Source organism: Strix uralensis, chromosome 5, assembly GCF_047716275.1.
Source record: "Strix uralensis isolate ZFMK-TIS-50842 chromosome 5, bStrUra1, whole genome shotgun sequence".
Lineage (NCBI taxonomy): Eukaryota > Metazoa > Chordata > Aves > Strigiformes > Strigidae > Strix > Strix uralensis.
In genome coordinates this window covers 1,550,509-1,574,867 of record NC_133976.1, presented here as the reverse complement: position 1 = coordinate 1,574,867, position 24,359 = coordinate 1,550,509, and the positions used below count along the sequence as shown (strand labels likewise).

The following is a 24,359-nucleotide window of genomic DNA, read 5'->3' as shown; positions in this document are numbered from 1 at the left end:
CTGCAGCAAGCAGCCAGGAATGCTTCAGCTAGGATGCCCAACCTTGATTTTGCTGGGCTTTGGAGAAAAAAAGCAGCAACTGAGGCTACAGAAGGGGGAAAAATCTATCCTCAGGAACAGGGGAAGCTTAACATGGGGGGAAGTGTTAACACTATCAGGGGTAGGTGCTCCCTAAAAGGTGTAACAGTGCCTCAATCAGCCAGTGCTGTTCAGATTAACATGAAGCCAATGTTATGGTTTATTTAAACAGAAATGCAATCTCTTAAAAAGAAACTAAAACCCCACTTTAACCCTTGCCTTTGATGGAAGGGGAAGGTACTAGGAAAACCTGATATAAAAAAAAAAAACCCAGGCACTTAAAAATGGTCTTCAAAGGAAAGATTTAGCAAAAATTTGCTGGCAGATGAGTGGAGCTGTTCAGAGTTCAATGGTCACTTACACATGGTCTCTAGAGTGAATTTCACAGTATATGAAGCACAGCAAGCCAAGAGCTAGACAGACATCCCCTCCTCTCCTGCCTGTGAAGAGATGACCACTGCTCCCAGCAAGAGGGGTATTTTTGATGCTGTTTCCTGGGACAAGCGATCCATGAGTTTCCAAGGATCTACATTAAAACCACATGCAGCAATAACATCCCCCACCCCTGGAGGAACATGAAGCTAACTAGAAAAGGAAAACAAAAAGCTTACAGGTACATGTTATCAGGTGCTGATAACCAGGACTTGAGCTGGCAGGGGTGGCTCACACCAAAGCACTGGGTACAACACGCTGCAGACAGCTCTGCAATCTACGGGGTGAGTTTTTGCTGTTAGCTCATTTGGAGTGCAAAGTGAGCAGAAAGGGTTAAAAAAGATACGGCAAAACCTCTTCCCCTCCCCTCACCACCCCGAGTAAACTACACAGTAGTCCATTATTGGTAATTTTTAACCAGTCTTCCAAGCAAACCTTTCAATATGAAAAGGTGAGGAACACAGACACGGGGTGTTTCAAATCACTGCACGCTGCACCCGAAAAGCTGCACAGGCAAAGCTTCGCCTGCTGCCCTGTGTGATGTTCCAGCTGTCTTCTGAAGCTCAAAGAGATGGGAACATGCCCATGGAACACATGCAAAGCCTTCAAGCAGAAGGAGTTCTTGGTTTTATAGAGGGAGAGCTCAGCTGGGTGTTAGGGGGATGAGCGTTACCCAAAGCAAAAGAACAGGTCGGCTATTCTGCACTGAACATCCTCCATTAGATACATCTTGTGAAAATATTAAGTTGAACGTGCCATGGGTAAGCGCGGGCTCAGACATCTGCAAAGCTGTCCCCTGTCCCCAATTAAATCACAAGCATGTGCTGATGACAGTTTGATGGCTGATGCTATGGATTAGTCCCAGAGAGTACTTTTGATTAATGGTGTAATTTAAAGATCCATAAATAAAAAGTGGATTTTCAACAATTTAAAGTAAAAATTTCTAGAAAGGCATCCATGTATTTGCTGAGTAAGGTGTTGAGCGGGTTCCTCCACGTTCTTAGCAAGACCATCCGCAGTATCCATAAATAGGGCCCTTCTTGAACATAATGTGTGTTGGACAGAAGCATGAGATGTTCTCATTTTAGTCGCTCAACGAGTCCCTGCGTCAGTCCAAGGTGCAAAAGCTGAGATCTAGAGAGAGTTGCTAGATGAGGGAAATATTCCAGGAGCTTCTCCCACGACAGTTCCAGCAGGCTGGGCACCACCAGCCACATTTTAAACAGAGAACCAGTCCGTTTGTCTTCATGGATGTTGACCACCCCTCCATGAACATACATGCAGCCAGCCTTGATGGGAAAAAGGGGAGAGGGGAGTTACACAGGGCATGGACCAAACTGGCGCACCAGAAGGTGCTGAAGAAAGCCAGGATTTGACTCTCCAGCTTCCCAGTGGGTTAATCACCGAGCGAGATGCATCTCTCACACTTTTATGTGCTGGTGACAGAAGTGGCACTGCCCAAACCAGTCACCTCAGGCTCCTCTTGTAGCCAAGGGGAGGAATCACTGCTGAAGGGCATGTGTGTCTCATCCTAAAGCACATATCTGCTAGCTTAGAGTGTTTTGCTCTGCATTTTAGGTGAATTTTAGCCCAAGAAATCAATTTTAGGAGTGGGGTAAAGTGTTACTAATTTAGTACAGGACCATACTTATGTTTCAGCTAAAAAGTATGTATTTTTTTTAAACTAAAACCACACCATACAAAGACATACTGCATTACCTCTGGCTCAGCATAACCCTGATGGGTATATAGAAAGATGGAGAAAGCTCAGCTGTTGACCTATTTTAAAAGTGGCATTTTTTTCAATATATAGGAAAAGAAGAGGCATTCCTACTGTCCAGGCACCCACCAGCAGTCACCAAGCTGTCAGCAAAACACCCTTATCAGGCCTAGTTTCCCAGAAAAAGTTGTATTTATATCAATTTCAAAACTAGGTGACACCCACTCTTTTAACCAAAGAACCCCAATATCTCCCCTCACACACAGCCTAAGGAGGCTGAAGTCACAGCTAAATGCATTTCTTGCTGTCTGCTGCTTACCAACCACAGGTCTCAAAGCTTCTAGTTAGAGCAAAAAGCTCTAGCAATACCAACTTTTCCATCAGCAGTGGTTTCCAAAGAGGGCTGCCCACCTGCTAATCTTTCAACCCAGGCTGTTCTCAGGAGGCTAAAACCAGTTCACCTGGGGGAATATTTGTGGTTTTTTCCCTTTTGCAAACAGGAATTGCTGTTCACACATGGAATTATTCCTAGGAGCTGCTGCAGTTTAAAAGCTAAAATTCTGCATCGCTGCTTTTAGAAAGCAGAACCGCTACTGCTCCTCAAACAGCAGCAGGAGTAAAAGGAGTCCATGCAGTGACCTCTCACCAGCCCTCAGCCTCCCTAAAGATGCTGCATCCAGTGGACATCAGGTCCTTTGTAACATCAGTTCAGCTCTATTTGCAGCCCACACAAACGTCAGAGTGCTTGGACGAGTGGCTTGAACTTCAGCTATGTAGGAAAGAAATGAGTCACTTACTGGTGTGACAGCAGCACAGTGAAAATACACTGGTTCCGGCATGGCAGCTGGGAGCTTGACCCACTGGAAAGTTTGCAGATTCAGCTTCCAAACATCTCCCAGAATCACTTCTCCATTGTAGCCTCCACAAACAAACACATCTGTAAGAGAAGAAACCCACAGTGCTTACAGGCCCAGCCATCCTTCATCCAGCAGCTGCGGGACATGCAGTGACTGAAGTCAGCATTCACCTTTCCGGAACAGTTTTAGGATCAACAATTATTTTACCTCAACACAAGCTCTCAGTACCTCCCAAATCAGTCCCAGCACACTGTTCATAACCACAAAGGCCACTTACAGAATCACAGAAGGGTTTGGGTTGGAAGGGACCTCAAGGACTGTCTAGTTCCAACCCCCCTGCCATGGGCAGGGACACCTTCCACTAGCCCAGGTTGCCCAAAGCCCCGTCCAACCTGGCCTTGAACCCTTCCAGGGAGGGGGCAGCCACAGCTTCTCTGGGCAACCTGTGCCAGGGCCTCACCACCCTCACAGGGAACAATTTCTTCCTTAGATGTCACCTAAATCTCCCTTCTGTCAGTTTAAACCCGTTCCCGCTCATCCTATCCCTACCCCCCTGATGACGAGTCCCTCCCCCCTTTCCTGTAGCCCCTTTCAGTCCTGGGAGGCCGCTCTAAGGTCTCCCCGGAGCCTTCTCTTCTCCAGCTGAACCCCCCAACTCTCTCAGCCTGCCCTCACAGGGGGGTGCTCCAGCCCCCCGAGCATCTTCGTGGCCTCCTCTGGCCCTGCTCGAGCAGGTCCGTGTCCTTCTGCTGTTGGTGCCCCCAGAGCTGGACCCAGCACTGCAGGGGGGTCTCCCAAGAGCGGAGCAGAGGGGGATAATCCCCCCCTCGCCCTGCTGCCCACACTGCTCTGGGTGCAGCCCAGGGCACTGTTGGCTTTCTGGGCTGCCAGCGCACGTTGCTGGCTCATGTCCACTTCCCAGCCTGCCCATGATGCCAACCCCACCACAGCAGATTCAGGGCTCAATGCCAATGAGAAGCAGGAGTGCACTCCCACTTTTAGAAGCTGTATTAAGCCCTAGCTAACCTGACTTCACAGGCTCCTGGGTTTGATCAGATTCTACTGGTTTTAAACCCACGAGGAGCAGCCCCAGCCCTGGCTCATAGTCCCGGCTTTGCCCAGGTTCTCAACTCAGAGGCTTGCACTGCAGCAAAATACTGCTGATGAAGGTGACTGGAAGCAACTCCCAGCTCCTGCCTTACTTTTATTGGCACAATTAGCACTCCTAAGAAATATAATCTGGCATATCACTCTTCTGCATGGCTCAGTACCCTTTAATGTTCAGCATTCAGTAATCGATCTGAAGAGTTTTGAAAAGGATCAATATGGCAAATGCTTCTCCAGTCCATTATGAGCAATTTGGGTTTTATCAGGTTTGGGGGAATGCATTTTTGGAGGACAAAGCCAGAGAAGAGGCCCAAATCTAGCTGAAGGAACACTCTACCATTCAAAATTGTAACTGAACACAGATTGCACACACAGAGCCCTCTCTAAACTGTGCCTCAAACAGCCCCACGCAAGGGATTTACAGTAAGAACATTTGGAGGATCAAAGTGAAGAACAAAAGGCTCTACTAAGCTCTGTGCAACTCCTAACATATAAAACAGCCCCCACTTTACTAGAGAATGGAAAGACTCAGGGGTTAACTCTGCTACTGCCTCATAATCCACTCCATATGAGCAGCTGGGATTTACACCACCAGGAAAAGGACCTGCTATCAACAAAATCCCTGAACAATCTTGTCTCTAAAGAACTCAGCTTCCAGCATTTGGCCCCACTTTGCTTTTCACAGCAGACTGTAAAGCTAACAGGTTAGTCACTGAGCTATAGCAGGAGCATCACTTATACCTGTTCACGTGCTTGCAACCACTAAGTTGAAAGTATCATGGACACTCATGGCTAAAATATATGGTATTTTACATTGATGTGACCACACATCCAAAGATTTACATGTTGCCTAAAATACTGCAGAATTCCAGACAGCAACAGTACTGCGCAGTGCAGAAGTAAATTTGCCTACAGCAGCAAGATCCCTCATATGAAGAGTGGTGCCAACTGGGCAGCTTAAGGCCTGCTGACAAGAAAGAAATCCTCTTCCATAAAAGACACGTGTGCCCTGCAGTTCTCTCCAACATGTGTGGAGGCCAGCATCTCTCAGGCTAGAAGGATGGGCTTGTGGCTGCCAGGTTGTATAAGATACAGCAATTTTCAAGAGGCAGATCTTACCATTTTTTATCTGAACGCAGCTATGGCATCTTCTGGCTGCTGGGAAGCCTGAGGAGAATTAAAAAAAAAAAAAAGCATCAACTATAGTTTTTTTAAAGTGCTTGGGCAAGTGGTGATTTTATCTCAACATATATTCATGGATAGGAGTCACCTGTTTCATTTATAAGGGGCTTCTGCTTTCCTACAACCACAGGTATAACATCTCTAATTTAGCAAATAGCTAAAGGTTTGACTCCTAATTGCTCTCCGAGGAAGGATAAAACGTGCCGGAATCTCATTCCCAACAGATTCCAGCTCTCACCTCTGGCGTAGTGAAAAGCAGTGGCTAAGGGCCTGCAAAGGTTTCAGGGAAAGCCTTGCTGCTAACCAGGCCAGCACGTGATCCCTCAGAGGCAGCAGAGATGATGTGTATCTTCTGGGAGGACAGCCAGCTGCTATCATCTTTCCCACCCAGGGAGGGAGAAAAGCCAGACTGCTAAATATGCTTCAGATGGGTTAGTCCTCGCTGCTAAAGCTCTAAACAAGCAGGACCTCGAAGTCAGCATTAAGTCACAAACTCTACGAGGTTATGAAAACAGGTTTTCAGCCTGCCAGCAAACAGCATCTTCAAGTGTCTTGGCGACTCTCTGGTTTACAGGGGAAAACACATGAAATTTCAGACTCACCAACTTTTTCATGAGGTTTTGTGGCAATTTCCTCCCAGGTGTTGGTTTCAAGGTTGTACGCATGGATCTGAAGGGACAAAGAGGAGCCACCATTAGTTCCTCCTGGCTCTTCCAGTACTACAATGACGCCGTTACAGCCTCAGACCCAGGGAGCCACTATAAATAACACCTCTTTTTCATTAAGTGTAAAACCAAAACCAGCTAATCGCAGCCAGTGACTAAGCAGGTATACAATCACCATCAAAGCGGACCAGCTTACTAAAGCTTTCATCTCAGGCTTTGCTATTTGAGCCCCACAGCTGAAGAAAACAGAATACCGCTTTTAAAAAAAACGGACCGATTAAAACCCACACCCTCCAGTTCTCAAAAGGATTTAGAAATACCTAACTCATGCCGCATGTAAGAAGAAAAGAAATGCACAGAATGGAGAGATAAAAAGTCATGTTAACTGCTGCAGTTTCAACTTTTTTGGAAGCAGAGCCCTATTTAGAGTCTCCTCATTTATCATTTTGGCACTCAAGTTTAATTCACTCTTCCCTCCCCAAACTGTATGGGAGAAAAACATTTACCACAAGAAAGGAAATTAAAGCATACAATTAAGGGAGAAGACAAGAAAAGAGTCATCGTATCAATATCTGAATTTAACATCAAGGAATTCCTTCCTTTGGCACTTTCCTGTTTTGGCACAAATACATTTAGAAAGATGTCCTAAGTGTTTTTAAATGAGACTCTTTGATAACAGATTTACAGAAGTGAAGCTGTTTTGCAGCTGGGTACCCGGGTACCACAGATTCATCATCCATAAGTCAACAGGACATGTTTGTGGCAACACCAGGTTTTACAGACATAGGAGAATAATCTGCTCCTAGTTATCTATTTTTTCACCAAGCTCTCCAGGCAAAGCCAGATGAAGAGACTGTGCTGGTTATACTTCACTGTAGAAAATCTCCTGTCCAGGCAAGCACTCGAGGTTTCTCATCACCTCACCTTATCTAAGGAGTAAGCTGTCCGGGAGGTTCCACCTCCCAAGATATAAATCCGTTGACCATCATGTGCGATTTCATGTCTGTACCTGAAGGTGCAAAAAAGGACATTTAGCAGCACAAGCAATTAGTGCAAGTGAGCAAGAACAAAAGCCTTCTGGAAAACACTACCAAATCTCGGTGGTTTAAGTAGACACCCCAAGTCTGGCTATGCTGTATCAGTCTCTCCAGTTGGGAGCATTCAGAAGATGTGGAAGCTTTCATGAGCAATCTAAGCAGCACCCCAGAAGCTTGAAAGGTATTTCCTGAGAGCAGAGCACCATGGAACTTAAGTACAATGATTTATGGAGCACCATGACAGCCACCAATATTCCAGTCCCTTCTCAAAGATGGTCACTGATTGATCTCCCAGCCTTCCATGCTTTGCTCCAGAACAGGACAAGGGACAGGAATCAGCTGAAGTCTCTTCCCCTCCTCAGCACCCACCAGCTGCCCCAAGTCCCCAGCTCTGTTCTGACACTACGCAGTCCAGATCAGTGTCCTGGCAAAGGCTTCACACCCCACCCCGACAGCCCCCTGCATGCCCGACTGCTGGAGCACCTGTTGTGCAAGGTTCAGAGCCGAAAACACCGCTCTAAGAGTGTCCTGCCTGCACTCTCTCAGCTTCTCACTCCCAGTAAAGGTGGTGACTCCCCAGTGCAAAAGCTCTCTGAGACTGTCCAGCTTCTCACCTCTCCTCTGGCATGTCACAGGACATATTGTTCGGTTTCAGCTGGATCCACTCTCTAGTGTTGAGGTCTAGCTTATGTAGGTCAGTACTATAAATGTAACCAGTTGTTCCTCCAAACACGTAGAGACAACCATTGATGATGGCCATGGCCTGGAAGGTAACAGAGAGAAACCAGTTAGAAAGGATGTGTGACATCAGTGTCTGAAAAAGAGAGAACTCCCACCCTCCCAAAGCAAGACACTGCTTGCAAAGCTCTACCTACAACTTACAAAATGACATCTTTGGGAGGAATGTGAAGGGCAAACAAGGATGAGACACAAAAGATGGGGGGGTGGGTGTCTGTAGGAATGGAAAGTAACTCCACGCTCACAAGATGAGAACCTAGAAGTAGAGCTGCTGAGTTTCAGATATCAGACAAGACAGATCTGTGCAGCAGGGGCTCCCAGGAGCTACAACCACAGCACAGTTAACCCTGAATCTCTTCCACACTGACCTTACACAGATACTGTTACGGAGAATCTTATAAATCAGCTATCAGAGAGCCAGCAGGATTAAGTGTAGCAGAGAAAGCCCCAAATACAGTGGATAAGCCAGACTAAACAACAGAGGCAGCCTGTACAATTCAGAAGCACTTGGCCTATCAGCCTACTGAAACAGCGAAGGTGGTGCAGGCACGTGGTCTGAGGTGGAAGCAGAGATGTAGCTCCTTCTGCTCCCAACTGCCTGTTTGCCAAAGGCCAGCTCGAGCTGAACTGGGCAAGGGGAAGACTACTTGCTTTCCCCCAGTTGTCTGGAGTGCATCTAAATGAGAAATTAGTTGGGTCATAAATGTCTGCACCACAAGTGCACTGGCAGTATTACTGGAAAGCACAGCAAAAGCTGGCAGTCCTCCTGTGAGAGTGAATCTAGTTTTTTGTGCACCATGTTCATCCAGGACATCATGGACAGTTTTAAAAGTTGTTATTCTAATACAAACAAGATGTACTAAACACTGTTTTCATTTGTAGTCTGGGGTTTTAAAGGCTTTGAGGAGGCTAGAGAGCAACTCCAGAAATTACCAACCACTCCTTAAAGCAGACATACTTTTTTCATTCAACTGCATCTGGCATTTAGTTAGCAAATTCTGGCTTTTCTAACTACAAGAAAACTATTCCCTCCCTTCGAAACCTCAGAGAACTGAGGCCACTCTATTTATTTATGAATGACACCTGCCTTTCCTTACACTTATGTACACAGAGAACAACTCTGGTTAGTAGCAGAGAAGAGATCTCCGTGCTCTGGCCCCTTTTCGGTGACATACAGCGCAGCGTACGCAGGCACAACACTCAAAGTGCCTCAACGAGGGCCGTCCTTCGTACCTGGCCATAGATGCGATTGGGTTTCTTTCCTCGGCAGCTGAGCAGAGCCCATCTTTTGTACTTGACGTTGCAGACGTGGACGTCATTGCCGTTGCTTTCCCCAAAGGGGATCCCGGTGCCCCCGAACACAAGCAGGTTGTTGCCATGCAATACAACTAGGAGAGAGAGACAGAGCAGAGACACTTGTTGCTGTGAGAAGCAGTAAACCAGAACGACTCTCTGCTCTGGACACAGTAGGCAGAGAGTGTTCAATATTGTTCAAATACCCTACAATTCACACTACGCATTTATGGCTTTGAAATACTCTAAAAGAGAAAGAATGCAAGCTAAAACCATGGTAACCAAAGGCCTACTTTTAAAAATGGCTAGTGAACAAAGAGATCTATTTTTGGATGCTTTGAGTTGTCTGATTGCACTGAGCACCCAGCTGCTGAAAGTGCAGGTGCCTTGCAAGTATCAAGATAAATACCTCAAGACTACCTCTTGCATTTGAAATTTTTTCTTTCCCTCTGCCTCAATCCAAGCGAAAGGGGAAAGAAAAATCACAAAACCAACCCAAACTCAAGGCCTATTTGCAGAAGAGTTGGAAGCAGGGTCCAGATTTCCCAGTTCTTGCCTGGTTTTGCATTCCTCCAGGGACACCGATTAAAATAGCTTCAGGAGTAGGCGCACAGGAATTGAATTTCCATACGTACGTGACATGGAGGCTAGTTCCCTGGGCATGTAGCCTTCAGTGCCCATTTGATGCCAGGTGTCTGTAGCAAAGTTGTACCGCCAGAGTTCCCTGAAGAGCGGGTAGTCTTCATTCTCTGGCCCACCGGACTCATCATAGTCAGGATTGTAGCCTCCAAACACATACAAGTTGGCATTATCGGCCACGCAACGATGGCCACTTCTTGCTGGTGGAGATCTATGGCCTAGAGCAAAATAAGAAGGTAAAACAGCTTCAGTGAAATGTCAGCAGAGGAGCTGAGCTTGTGGCCCAGGGTCAGGAGTACACCCACTGCGGTGGTCCTCCAACAAGAGTGGCTGGTGTTTCGCCACAGGGAAGCACATCTGCAGGCAGGAGGAAAGGGCTCTGTAACGACAGATCCACCTCTCCGAGCAGGAATGGGGAGAGCTTCTGCATGTCACCATCTCAGTCACATCCACGCTAGCCCCTGGACCACACCTGCCTAAGGATACCTGTCTGCACGACAATCCTTCCACATGACAATCCTTCTGTAAAAGCTATTTCTGAGATATCTTACAAATTCCCCCTTCTGTCATTCCGTATGGCAGATTTCACTTAGGAAACAGTTCCAGAATGTTTATATTTAAAGCTGCCCGATGAGAACAAAGGAAAAAAGTAATGATTTGCTCTCCCTCCTACACAAACCTTCTCTCCGTTTCTTCTCTTTTGCTCCTGGCACCTCGTATCTCGAGAAGGTTCTTTCACCTTGGACACCCCTGGGCTTCCTAAACATTAAGCAGGTATGTAAATCAAGTAAAAGTCTCCTCATAGATAAAGGCATTTGCACTGGGAGGGAGCGCAGCGGGGAACCAACCCTTCTGAGATCCTACAGGCTGAGCTTGACAACTGGCAGATGCAGCCCTTCCCAAAACGAAGCCTTCTGCCTACCCACCCTCTTCCCCAAAAGCCAATGGAAATAAAAGCGGGGAGGACAATTGAGGCTCAGACCTCAACTGGAATAGGAAAAAAGATCGATTCAGCCCAGGAAAATTTAAACAGCAATATTCTTGTTGGATAACAGCAATTGAAGTCTCAGCTGACAAGTGATCAAAAAGTAATTCCAAGCTTGCTCGAATTCGATGCACAGCAAGAGCCAAGCACAGTGCCAGGGGTGGATGTTTTTCTTCAATGAGACACAGGACCACATAACGGATGAGAAACATGAAAGGAACAGAAAACGATCAGGTCCCTGAACAAAGGAGCTGGTTGTGAGACACATGTAGAACATCTCAAGCTGACTAAACCAGAAAGGCTTCAAAAATCATTTTTTTCTATGCAATACAACGGTGTTTTGGAGAGAGTAACTCTAAGCTTCATCCTGAGAAGAAGGATACATCATAGTCCCCTAAAATGTACAATTTCAACACATAACCATCACACCCTCAAGCACATCCTCTGCTTGTTGCACCTCAAGACAGGCCCGCTTTGGTTCAGTTCACAATAAAGAGCAAACCAAAAAACCATCAAAAGAAGATCCCTGAAGATTCCTCACCCAAACAAACCAGTGATCTTCACCACCCACCTGCTCTCACAGCTCTTTTATGGACTTTTAGGATGGAACAGGACCCAGTGAATCATCTAATTAGGACCCATCGTGTTTTCTTCTTAGAGCCTGTTACAATTATCAGCAGTGAATCAGACACGCGGAGCAATAACAAATGAGGCATCAAGCATCTTTCCTATAGGAAAGGTGAAATAAATGATTTGTCCAGACTGAATAATGAATTTTAACTCAACACAAGCAGCTTTGCTTAATCATGTTCCCCATTTGCTGCTGCTTTAAGCTCCAATTCTTGTCCAAAATTAAGCTGCTCTCCAGGGTTCAGACAAACTCCTTGTGGCTAAGTTTTGACAGATTTGGGTTGTTTCCAGTAATAATTGTGTCTCGCAGCAATTCCCACTTAGAAAACTAATAAGCACTGGCTGAAAGAGAGGGGAAGAAAGTTAAGGAATTAATGGAAAAATCTGTAGTCTTTGGCCTGGCTACTGAGACAGCGCAGTGCTATCAGGCACCTGGTGTGGCACAGACATCAGCGTACTGGTGGGGTGGATGTTACGTGTACTAACAGCGGCAGCCAGGAAGCTACTGGCCTCAGCGCTAGACTAAACTGTTAAACAAATATTACGTGCTTTAGAGGTGATTCACAAAGGGAAAGAGAAACATCTGCCCCTTTGGGCTTTTTTATTTTACACTCCGAAACTATACAAAGAGATGGATTCATTTTCAAGTGAACACACTGACGATAAAGGTACTCACAATCAAGATAATTGTTCAGACGCTTTATCATCGGAGATGTTTCGAGAGGGCAATTCATGTGATCTTGAATGTCTGCAAACAAAATGGTGCTTGAGAAGTGCCCGCAGCTCTCTGTGGGCTAGGGGATATCCTAGCAAAGGGCTCACGTGTCTGCAGGAGCTCATCCTGCTTGTTTCTTCTTCTGTGTTTGCCCTGAAGGTCTCCAAAAAGAAGACCTAAAAGAACTGAAGTGGGGGCTTAATTCCAGCAAAGACTGGGAGCACTGATGCACACATTCTGCAGGGGACTGAGGATTTAATTCAATCACCCACTGAATTTAAAAGGTGTTAGGGAATTAGGAGTTCAAATATTACATTAACTATAGATCCTATTTCCCCCTAGTTATAACACTTGCCATGAGAATTTTCCAGAGGGAAGAGAAGAATAAGGCTGAGTTTCATATAAAACCAACAGACTAATGAGTAAGAGGCATAATTCAAAGAAAATAAATTAAAAAACAAAACCCAGGAGGCCTTCTCTGCCATTTACCTCTCAAAATTAAGCAGGGAAGGCACCTGACTTTGCCATAAAACCTCAGAACAGTTAAGTTTCAACAGAAAGGGATCAATGTCTGATGCATGCAGGTCCTTGAGATAGCAAGATGTGCACGTTAAGCCCACAGACAGCCCAGCTGGTTTCACCTCTTCCCATTTACCTAAAAACCCATCTCCTATCTTTAAAAGATGACTGTTTTCAAGATATTTTCAAGACGCAGAAAGGGCATCACAAGCCAGAGCTGGTGTCAAACAGATACTTGCAAGTACCCAGCTGGTCCTTTCAGACCACCCTTCCCGTGCAAACCACATCTGCCGCTAGTTCCTTGCCCATTCCCACTACTCTCAGCAACTCCAAGGGCTCTGCGTGCTACAGGAACAAATTATTCAATTAAACACTCACTCAGTAACTGTCCTTTGTCAGAAGGTAAAGATCCAACGGCAGAGCTAGCAGGAGACATGATGCCTGTCCCTGGTCATGCATTCACAACTTAGCTGCTCAGGAGAAATCCACTGTCCTCAGCATTAAGCTGAACACCAAACCGCCAATGAGAGCGGCCGAAATGTTTCCTCCTGCTCCGCCTGCTACGTGGCGGTGACTCCCAGGGAAAGGAGGGCTGGAAATGCCAACCAGAGCAACATTTCTAAAAGCTCAGGGCCAACCCCCATAGCTACAAACATAAGCAATTTCATTGTGCTCCGTTCAAGAATAACAGATTTTCTGCTCTATTCAAGCAGACCCCAGCTGTGTTTGCCCAACACCGTGCTCCACATGTAACGGTGTAAGGACTGACTTCTCTCCAAAGGCTTCACATTTCCAGCCTGCTGGTTTTAAGCTTCACTCTTCACTAACCCCTTCGTCTCAATGGACTAGATCCTCCCACTCACAGAGGCCCAGAGATGATGACAGATCTACCCATAAAACAGGAAAAAAAAAATATCCAACACATCTTCTGAGTCACCTATGCAAGCACGCTCACAAACATATTAATGAACTGAACAAAGTTAATCTGAGTTATATTGTCACCAAACTTCTATTCAGAATTAAGTGACCTTAATTCACTTCAGAAGAAAGTCTTAGAAAAAGATTCCTCTAGTTATGTCTTTTTAAAGAAGAGACCTGTAAAAGCTGAATCTATTTAAGAGTAAATTCAGATTAGTTTCTTCAGCAGACAAGCTCTATGACTTGCACCTCCAATAAAGAGCTGCATTTCCATTTAATTATGTTTTATCAGATGATTCACATCTCCTACTAAAATTCTTCATGCAAGTTTTGGATCTGTTTTTGCTCCAGTGTTAGCGGTGCACAACGAGTCACACAAGCGCAAACTTTAGACAGTGCAGAAAGATGGAAACACCCAAGGGTTTGCTAACTTCCTCCTCTAGTTAGCAAAGCCCATCTCCCCAAGAGCTGAACCGGCCACACATGAAAGAAGTGCCCAACATTAAGCAAGGCACAGCAAGGCACCATCACCGTGGGGACCTGCAAGTCACCAGGTCCCGCTATGAACCCTTAGAAGCCAGACATGGAAAGTAGCAGCACGATGTACCAAGTCAAGACAGATCTGTGGGAAAGAGGTCGTAAAGCTAGTTATAGAAAATGGCTTTAAAGAGGACAGATATAATTTGGGAAGGTCTTGCTTTCCCATTTAAGACTCCAAAGTGAAGCAGGAAGGAAGGATGGGAAGGTGCATTCACAAGGAGACTCCTTTTCCTTGGTCCTGAGGGCAGAAATGGGAACAATAAAACCTTCAGAGAATAGGAAGCTCCACAAACAGAACGAAGTTGAAACATCGTGACAAGGACATAATTAAGGAAAGTCCTAATTTAGGACTAAACTATGTGATAGAAACTCGCTTGCTGGCTATGCACTGACCTGTTAACACCCTGTTAAATTCACCCTTTTCAAATGATTCATTGAGTGACTTCAGAGGCAGCTTCTCGGATGGCCCAGATTGACTTTGTTAAAGTGGATTCCTAATTGAACACATCTCCTGCAAGAAGTATTATTAGAACAGGAGAGTAAGCAAAAAGGCGGCATGAATATCTCTTCCCAAGTTTCCTGATGTGACACAGCACAACAACCAATGCATGAGACATTAATTTCCTACCTCTCCAAAAACTCTAAATACAGAACAGGTCTGGGGCGAGAAGGAGGAGAAAACAGAGATGTTCATTAAGAAAATTTAAAGAAACCCTTTATTTTGGAGGAGAAAGCATAATGGTCCTGAATGGTGTCCAACAAGAGTCCCATTCAAAATGTGCCTCTTATGGGGAGGACGAAGCTGAATTGCACCTGCTGGTCCATAAATACTGTTCCTGTTCTGACTAACACAAGCTTAAAAGTTTATTAAATCCAATTCTGGGGCCCTGACAGCTACAGAAATCTATGGAAAGCCTGGAGAAAAAAACAACACAAAAATCCCTTGGCATCAGCAGATTACTTGAAGTTATAGAGCAGATTAATTGCTACCAGCATGCCCAGGACCACAGCATGTGTCAACGGCTATGCTCAAGTCTATTGGATTTCTCTACTGTTTTTTAATAGCTCTATAATAAAGTTATAGATGAAGAAAATTAAACTGTGAAGTACCAAGCGGTTGCACTGAATCACACGCAGCACAAACGTAAGGCGAGAGGCGCTTCAAACAGAGCAGCACAAAGACAAGTTTCGAAGAAGAAAGGCGTTTTCTTTCCATTTGATTATCCTGCCTTTCATGACTGCAGGAAAAAAACTGCTGGCATCATCTCACTGGCTTGGTTAAACAAGAGGGGAGTACCTGCTCTTCGAGTTAGTAAGTTAGCCAGCTTTAAATAAGAGGGGAAAAAAGGTCTCATTAGCTGAATTCATGTCTTAAAAAATAAAAATAAACAATGAAAGGGGTTGAATATGAAATTGTTTTGAGAGCCTGCCTGAAACCATCCTTCTTCTTATCATGACCACACTGCCAGAGAAAAAACAAGTAAATCTATTGATCAATGAGAAGCTCTTGACAGAGAGCGAGGTCCGCCTACGCCATCAAGTTCTGCACAACTTAATTTTTCTTTTTAAGGAAATTTTCCCTAGTCAATACCATGCCTCGTTACCGGTTCCCAGCAAGCCAATACTGTTCCCCCCGAGATGGGAGAATCCACAACTGCTGCCTCCTTTTCCCAATCAGCCTCGGAAGGAAGAGGCCAAGGCTCTGGGCTGTCCCACTGTCTGCTCAGAAACCTGTAAGCAGAAAGGAAAAGAAGAATGACCTTGCTGGGGCCAGGTATGAGGCTGAGCAGTAGCCAAAGCAACCTGATTCCTAGATCCTTTGGGAGCAAAGAAGATGAGGGAAGTGAAACTACGAACCTCATGCTTAAAAGGCAACTCTGGAAGTGGAAACAGGTCAAGCTCTTTTGCCATCACAGCTACTGGAAAGAGATTTGGCTGTAGCTAGCAGAAATGGCAGGAGGAGGACTAAATAAAGATACTCCTCTTGCAAACACATACCCCTTTCCCGTGGGTTACTGCCTTGGAGCTGCAACACGACGACCTCCCAGCTTCGGCACGCCTCATTTCTAAACTCTGCCACATGCTGTTGCTTGCTAAGGGTGCCCAAAAATATCCTTTTGCAGAGTCAGATCAGCAGACTCCAAGCTGCAGGTGTCTGTTTTAAAGTTCTCCCTCTTTGTTCTTTCAGCCTTAAAGGATCGCTAAAGACCCGTCTGAAATTGGAGCACAATTATAATGTTTTGACACGCTGCTTGCCCCATCCCAAGTCACCGAATTACAGAAAGATCCTAACAACTTAACAGTCAAAGCATTTATGATCTGTTTTTCCATGTACTGCTTGCTTGTTTCATGTAACCATTTTACTGCTTGCTCATCTGGCTCTTTAGAGACCTTGCCGTTCACAAAAAGGAAAGCACATAAGGAAAAGGCAACAGAAATTAGGGAGAACTGTCTATTCTGTTCAAAATACACAAGGAACGATCCTCAAAGCCAAAACCAATAATTAAAGGCCAATGTGAAAGGTTTCACTCAAATCCTGGGGTCACATATGACCTCAAGAATCTGTATTTTCCTTCGAAGAATCTGTATTTTCCTTCCAAGAATCTGTATTTTCCTTACAGCATGTGGCTTTCTTTATAGAAGAAGCAAATCCCTGTTTTTTTCCTTTCCCTTTTGTCCAGCTCACATTAAAGCAGCCAAAAAAGCAAAGAAAAAGCAGCAGATGCAGCCAGAGGATGCTCTGGCATGTAGAAGCTCAGAGCTCAGTGCAGCAGGGAGGCAGTTGCTCAGTGCAGTTTTTTTCCCCTGTAAAACAAACCTTCCTGGGCACCCAGGGGAATCAGTGAAATGTATTCACGCGGTACCAGCCTCCCAGAAGATGTACACGCTCCACATCATCTCACTCAGGCGACCTGAGTTCAAAAGGACAACTGGTCTCGAGTTCAGAGTTTCCACACGCAGGTGGGATTCAAGGTTGAAGAAATGCTCGGCTTCTAATGTTCAGAAAAGAAGTTTATCCAATAAAAGTTGCCAATGTTTCGAAATCTCAAAGACAAGCAACCATTTTGGGTTTTTTTCTAACCAAGATGCATTTGGAAAAACCACTTTACATGTGCAGCGTATTTTTTACCAGCACATGAAGCCTCATGAAGTTCTTTAAATATCTGAAAGTTAGGAAATAATGGGGAAGCTTACAGATTCTTGTTGCTAAATGAAGTTTGCTTCAAACACACAAACCACCATTTATTAAGATGACAATTCAACCACAAGCTCACGACAGCCATCCCAATATTTACAACCAACAATATACACCCTTTTTTTTTTTAAGTTAGCTATTTAGAGGATCACTTCAACCACACCACACAACGCCAGGTCACCAATAAAGCACAAATTTACCAAAACTTATCCCAGCAACAGCTATCAGTGTTCACATCACAGCATGGCAGCTGTGTTTTCATCTCCCAAGCACGCTCGACACAGCAGGCAGGATAAAGAGCAGACCTCCCAAGGTGATCACACACTTCCGCCAAATAATTCTACTTTGAAAAATTAAAGATTAAATGCTGTAGTTCCTTGAGCAATATTATACAACGAGACAGAGCAAAGGAAGGCAGCCGTCCCATGGTGTAGGCAGAAACCATCCAGATTCAAGCTAACGCTGTGCAAGCTCCCAGTTTGTTCCCTGAACAAAGCGGTATCATTTTTCTTCTGTAATTTGATGGATTAGAGGTTGCCATGCACATCAGGTAACCTGAAACAGATCAATGCTGAGGACCTCGTCCAGTTTAAACATTTGAGGCTGGCAGTGAAATAAAAGCAAGGATCACATTCTGCCAGGCTACAACAGGAAAACTCAGCCAAAATAGATCGCTAGAATGAAAAACCAGATTCCTGGGCTGCAATCAAAGCACTGGTTGTTTTAATACTCTGAATTTTCATTCTGGTTAAAGACCCACATCTAGAGAGATGTTCCTCCTAAAACTACAGAACTATTTGCTATTTTCATATTTACTGATGAAAACTAATTGCAGGTACAGCCATGAATCCTCTTCATTTTATGTGCGGCTCAAATTAGGATTTGAAGACTATGCTAAAGTATTTTAAATCAAGCCCTTCTTCCCCTCTCCTCCAGACCACATGGAACAAAGCACAGCTTTACTTATTCCTGCAGCATAACCAACAGATATCCAGATGTAGCCTCAAACACCTCCCAGAACAGCAACACCAGCATCGCCCTTTATAAACTCCTTTTTTTCTCAACCTATTTTAATCACAATATCCACTGGAGGGTCATTTGTAAAGTAAAGGGTGCAAGAAGTTAGTGCAACAAAACTCAATGTGAGACCTTAGGGAAGGGGAGGGTGATGATATTTTACAAAAATCTTTAAATAAGTTGAATCTGGATGCTCATACCCACGAGCACCAAGTATATCCAAGTGGTCTGTCCAGGATCACTTACGTACTGCACGGGGATGAAAGGAAACAGCTGCCAAGTCCTCGCCACGATTCCTGGGTTCTTCATTTAGAAGGACAGACTACTTTTGGACAGGTCTTTTATATCCTCTGGCTCCTATGGCGAGATACTTTGGCCTCAGACTTTTGCCTCCTTCTTCTTCCATGAAGTTTAGGCAGGTCTGCTGCCTATTGTCTGCATTTCCTCATTTTCAGTTTCTTAAAGTTCTTCCTGTCAGGCTCACAGGAAGAGGGATGGCGTGAGCGCCGAGCCGCAACTGCGTCAACTCCGTCCTGTTACCAGGGTGTGGGGTCTTCCACTCACAAGACTTGCCCCAAACATGCTGTTTTCTTCCATCAATCTGTCCTCTTCAATCCTACTAATCCCCGTGCAAGGCTTATATTACGCCACAATATTATGAGCGTTACTACTAGCAATAGAATTTGTATTTCAAGCACTATTTTTGGAAATATAAACTAAATAACCACAGGATGTAAAGCTAACAAATACAGTGTGGCTTTTGGTTCCCAACTTTTCCATGTAACATACCAGTGGTGAATAGCTAAGGGGTGTGTACGCATGCTCTTTACTGCTTAAGGCTTTCTAAAGATCTTGGGCATCGGTATTATTTTCCCTCCTACCTAGTTTTTCAACATCCAAAATAACAGGTTTCAATATCTCCCTTCCCATTTATGATTTCTGCAAGACTTCTGAAGGACATTTAGGTCAAGGGCTGAAGCCAAAGTGCTGCTAGCTCTTGGGAGAGAGAACAGGACAAGTCAATATTGACTTTGACTCCAGTATTCAAAACTTCATCTTTTTCATACCGGCCAGACAAAATACGTTTGTAACTCATATAATTAGTCCCTCACAAACATTTGGATAAGCAGGATGTGAATGCATTGCTGAGAACAAGGTTTAAAACCTGTTCATTCATCCAGCTACACTCAGCCTCCTCAGATCACAAAGCTCCTTTCCATGGGAAAAGGAATATTTTTGCCCAAAAAATACCCAGGAGAGAAAGCAGCTGCACCTGGGTCCCCAATGCCTGAATGATGATTCTGCCCAGGGCCGAGGGCAGCTGGGAGAGGCCAGAGGATGCCCACAGGCCACTGGCCAAGAGCCTTTCAAATATTTGAAGTCTCTAAAGAAGCGTTTCTAGGAGAAGGATCATTCTCACATCCAGCCATGAGAGCTTTAGGGTTTGGATCAATGTCCAGAATAGGTCTCCTTCTTTATTCTTTTGTTTTCAAACCTCTTCGTAGCAACCATATACTTCAAATATTTCTACAAGCATCCTTATGAGTGAACTGTGCTCATTGAGAAACCAGAGCAAAAGAGGAAACATTTGCCCCAGAAATGTTTGTATTACAGATTTTACATCACTAAAACTGAGTGTTCCTTGGGTTGTTTGTTTTTTGAAAAAATGTAGAAGGAAAATAAAAAAAGGAATTCTAGAAAGTGAGAACCATAGAACAGCTTGGGTCAGAAGGGACCTGGAAAGATCACCTGGTCCAACCTCTTGTGGGAAACGGAGCCGAGATAAGATTATTCAGCACCTTGTCCAGTCATGCCTTGAAACCCTCAGGTGATGGGGACTCTACCACTTCTCTGGGGAGGTTGTTACAGTGAATGATTGTTTTTAATGTGAAAACTGGGTTTCTTACATAGAGATGAAACCTCTCCCAGTGCAACTTGTACCCACTGCCCCTTGTCTTCTCCACATGGCTCCTTGTGAAGAGAGAGAATCCTCTTTGTAGCCACCCTTTAAGTACTGGTAAACTACAATGAGGTTTTGCCTGAGCCTTCTCTTCTCCAGGGAGAAGAGACCCAACTCCTTCAGCCTTTCCTCATGGGGCAGGTTCTCCAGCCCTTCAACCACCTCCTCTGGACCTTCTCCAGTCTGTCTGTCTTTTCCTTGACTTGTGGGGACCAGAATTGGACACAGCACCCCAGGGGCAGCCTGACAAGCGCTGGATAGAGCAGGATGATTCCGTCTCTCTCCACTAGCAATGTCCCTGTGGATGCAACCCAGGACCCAATTTGCCTTCGCTGCTGACTTGCATACAGCTTGTTGTCCACCAGGACCCCCAAGTCCTTCTCAGCAAGGCTGATCCCCAAGCCACACAGATCCCAGCCTGTACTGGGCTCTTGGGGTGTCATCCTGGGTGTGGGACTTGGCATTTTGTCTTTGTTAAACTTCATACTGCTCTTGCTTGTCCACTCCTGCCTGTCCAGGTCCCTCTGTAAGGTTATCCCATTAATTAAGGTATCACATGTACACTGCTTTTCAAACAAGTGGCTTGCGGCTTGCTCCCTCACATGACACAAAGGGGTTCAAGAGCAGTGTGGGCAGCAGGGTGAGGGGGGGGATTCTCCCCCTCTGCTCCGCTCTTGGGAGACCCCCCCGCCCTGCAGTGCTGGGTCCAGCTCTGAGGGCACCAACAGCAGAAGGACACGGACCTGCTCGAGCAGGGCCAGAGGAGGCCACGAAGATGCTCGGGGAGCTGGAGCACCCCCCTGTGAGGACAGGCTGAGAGAGTTGGGGGGTTCAGCTGGAGAAGAGAAGGCTCTGGGGAGACCTTAGAGCGGCCTCCCAGGACTGAAAGGGGCTACAGGAAAGGGGGGAGGGACTCGTCATCAGGGGGGAGGGATAAGACAAGGGGGAACGGGTTTAAACTGACAGAGGGGAAATTTAGATGAGATCTAGGGAAGAAGTTGTTCCCTGTGAGAGTGGTGAGGCCCTGGCACAGGTTGCCCAGAGAAGCTGTGGAAGGGTTCAAGGCCAGGTTGGACAGGGCTTTGGACAACCTGGGCTAGTGGAAGGTGTCCCTGCCTAGGGCAGGGGAGTTGGACTAGACAGTCTTTAAGGTCCCTTCCAACCCAAACCATATGATGATTTTATGATTCTATGATATTTGGGTTTTCTATTGTTTTTTTTTTTTAATTACATATTAGAAACTCTGAACCTCTCCATACAAAAACCCCAACCTACTGTGACTGGTATGCTGGGAAAATTATAGCTCAAGACAAGAGCATAAATGCTGAGCATGGGAGACGCAAAGATATATTTAGGTCTCCAGATTGTTTTTATCCATTTAACCTCCAAAGTCTGATGAAAACACTGAAAAAATTTAAATGTGGACAGGAAGATTTCCAACAAGGAGAAGAACAAACCACACACTGCTTGTATTTGACATTTTTGATCTTTCTAAAGGTTTACAAACGCCTAAAAATAGCTCCTTTCCCTTATCCAACATACAATTTTAGATGTTTAAAGAGTCTTTACTCACAAGGCAGCAAAAACAGAAATTGCTTTTTTTTTTTTTGAGCTGTTAAGCCATCAACGAGACTCTTTGTAGACGCTGCTTGAGAAATGCCCCTATTGAGAAACCCTTGATAGAAATACTCCACTTGAGAAAGCAAACAGAGCAGCAAATCCCTGGCACCAGCTCCCGCTAGCTGCCTGCTTACCTTCCGTAATCATTTTCCTGTGCAAATGAAATTTTGCAGAGAGAAAAAGGTGACAAAAGTTAAAAGTCTTTTCTACAAGTAGGTGGAAAAGGAGAACGTGACAAAAGCAGCACCTAAATCGATGCGTATGCTCTCATGTTTAACCAAGAGATAGCCCAGATCTACTTCAAAAGACACAGGGCTTGGCAAGTGCGGGATATAGCAAACACATCCAACACCAACGCGTGCTATGAGCTCTTTGCATGCTTTCAGGACAGTAATTACTTATAAAAACAGGATTAAAAGGAGATAGCATGCTTTATGGAAAGAGTCTAGGGCTTTGAATGGTGGGGAAAATGAAGGGATGCCTCCTGGAAACTCTGAAAGGGAACTGGGAGGTAAGAAGACAAACCTGTCAGAGAAAATGGAAGGAGGGGAAAAAATATTCCTCTATCTCAACAGTTATATAAGGGCTGCTGCTGGAGCTCTATAAATAGGACCTCAACAGGTGTCAAATGGGAGAAAACTCCAGCAATCGACTCAAACGGGATTTTTCCATCAGGTAGTTTTTCAGCAAGATTGACAGGTTGTTAAGGCTGGACTTAAGTGCTAAGGCTGAGCTGAATGGGGGTAGTTTGTCCCCCTGCATCTGCCCCTGTGCAAGAGGGCAGGATTCCATGTCAGGACATAATCTGTAGCCAAAAGCAGGATCGTTACAACCGCATCAGGAGGATGTGCTACTGGTTCGCTCAAGCCAACGATTAAAATTCAGGAATGTGAAGATAATCAGCTCTTGCATTACCAAAAAAGGCCCTTATCACAGAAGGAAGGAAACACGGTTGAGAATTTGCCCAAAAATAGAAGGTGTGGAGCCACTTCACAAATTCACAGCAGTCTTGCACGAGGCTTGAAGGCGTCCTTGCTGCAAATCCAGATCATGACAGATTTCACAAGGATGGAAACACAGACCCTGGTCTGAAGACTCGTTCCCAGCCACTGCTGGTGCTCCAGACATACCAAATGCAGGCTCTTACCCCTGAGGCAACACGAGACTTCACATCCTCCCCCTTGAGGGATCTGAGTAGCGGTGCCAGGGGCAGCCAAGGCAGCAAAAAGATGCCCTGGGCACGGGGTACCCACCTCCTGAGTGGCAGCACCCCAGCACCATGTGGCCCTTGAGGGCAGGAGCTGCTGTGGAGATAAGGAGGGGGGGATACCTCAAACCAACTGGGACTACCCCCCATCAGAGAACCATGGGATGCCCCACATCCCTCCCAGTATCGCAGAACTGGTGGAATGGGGATGGTCTCCCCAGTCCTGCAATTGTGGGTTAACCCTGGTCTCCTCTCGCTAAGATCCTGGGTCTGTTGGGGTGGGGTGACCCACACATCCAGAGACTGGAAAATAACTCCCCCCCCATACCAACACTGCTAGGAAGAAGGTGGAAAAGAGGAAGATCCACTATTCCCAGGACACAGGACTGGGCTGAGGTCTCATTCAAGGGCTCTCTGGTAGCCTGGACTGCCCCCCCACCCCAGGATCACCCCTCCCAGGACTTTGGGGTCCCCCACCACAAAAACCTGACACACTGGCATTGGGGTGAGTGTCACCATGGGTTTGCCCAGGCCCATCCAGAATCACAGAGCCACTGAGATGGGGCTGACCTTCACCAAGGACTGTGGGTCACCCTCTGTCCCCCACACCCCATAGCCATAGGGATGAGGATGAACCACCTGTGTGGGGCATCCAAACATCCCCCAGAGCACGGTGACGGGGAAGGAAGAACCGCCATCCCCCGTGGTCATGGGAGGGGGGTGACCCCCCCACCCACCAAGGCTGTGGGTCCCCTTCAACACCCTAAAACCGTTCGGAAAGGGGTGACCACCCCCATCCGCGACTGTGGGCCTACATATCCCGGCCTCCCCACACCAACCCGAGGCCTTTGGGGACGGGGTGATCCCTCCCCAACCCCCGGTCCATGGGGTACTCCAGCTCTCCCTAAAAACACCCCGGAACCGTGGGTCGGGGACAACCTCCCCCCCAACTGCGGGATACCCGTCCCCTCGAGGCCTTGGGGATGGGGGGGGGGGGGGGGGGGGGGTGTGCCCCGGTCCCCGACACAACGGGGTCACCTCCCCCCAAAACCGCTCGCCACTCACCCGCCGAGCGCGGCCTAACCGGCAGCTGCACAAATCGGTTGAGGAGGCCGCCGCCACCCGCCGCGCTGCCTGAGCCCTCCCTGACGCCCTCCCGGACACCACCGGCCGCCGACATAACCCCGCCCGCTTCTCCTCAGGGCGAGCCGACCAATCAGTGGCGAGATTCGGCGGCCTATGAAACGCGAGCTTCTTGGCAGGTAGGAGAAGGCGGGAACGTTGTTGCTGCGTAGGCTGGAGCA

General features: G+C 46.2%; 1 protein-coding gene across 2 annotated transcripts; it reads right to left on the bottom strand.

Moving 5' to 3' along the window:
• Positions 1-214: 214 nt before the first annotated feature.
• On the bottom strand, positions 215-24,238 carry KLHDC10 (kelch domain containing 10). Of its 2 annotated transcripts, none has more exons than XM_074869634.1 (9): positions 24,121-24,238; positions 9,745-9,966; positions 9,050-9,204; positions 7,693-7,841; positions 6,966-7,050; positions 5,979-6,045; positions 5,314-5,361; positions 3,028-3,167; positions 215-1,799 (listed from the first exon to the last, which is right to left on the bottom strand). In XM_074869634.1, the coding sequence occupies exons 1-9, from the start codon at positions 24,233-24,235 to the stop codon at positions 1,590-1,592; spliced, it is 1,191 nt and encodes a 396-aa protein (XP_074725735.1). In that variant the 5' UTR covers positions 24,236-24,238; the 3' UTR covers positions 215-1,589. The 2 variants fall into 2 exon arrangements, with proteins under 2 accessions (XP_074725735.1, XP_074725734.1); XM_074869633.1 differs by lacking the exon at positions 24,121-24,238 and adding an exon at positions 15,647-17,686.
• Positions 24,239-24,359: the final 121 nt, after the last annotated feature.

What these genes read in the sequence shown, in the direction of transcription:
- KLHDC10 (XM_074869633.1), bottom strand. Translation starts at nt 15,917, where the DNA reads ATGAGGTTCGTAGTTTCACTTCCCTCATCTTCTTTGCTCCCAAAGGAT. An exon ending in TGTGACATGCCAGAGGAGAG is followed by an intron (nt 7,051 to 7,692) that starts GTGAGAAGCTGG and finishes TTGCACCTTCAG; the next exon opens with GTACAGACATGAAATCGCAC. An exon ending in ACTGTGCTGCTGTCACACCA is followed by an intron (nt 1,800 to 3,027) that starts GTAAGTGACTCA and finishes TTTCCCATCAAG; the next exon opens with GCTGGCTGCATGTATGTTCA.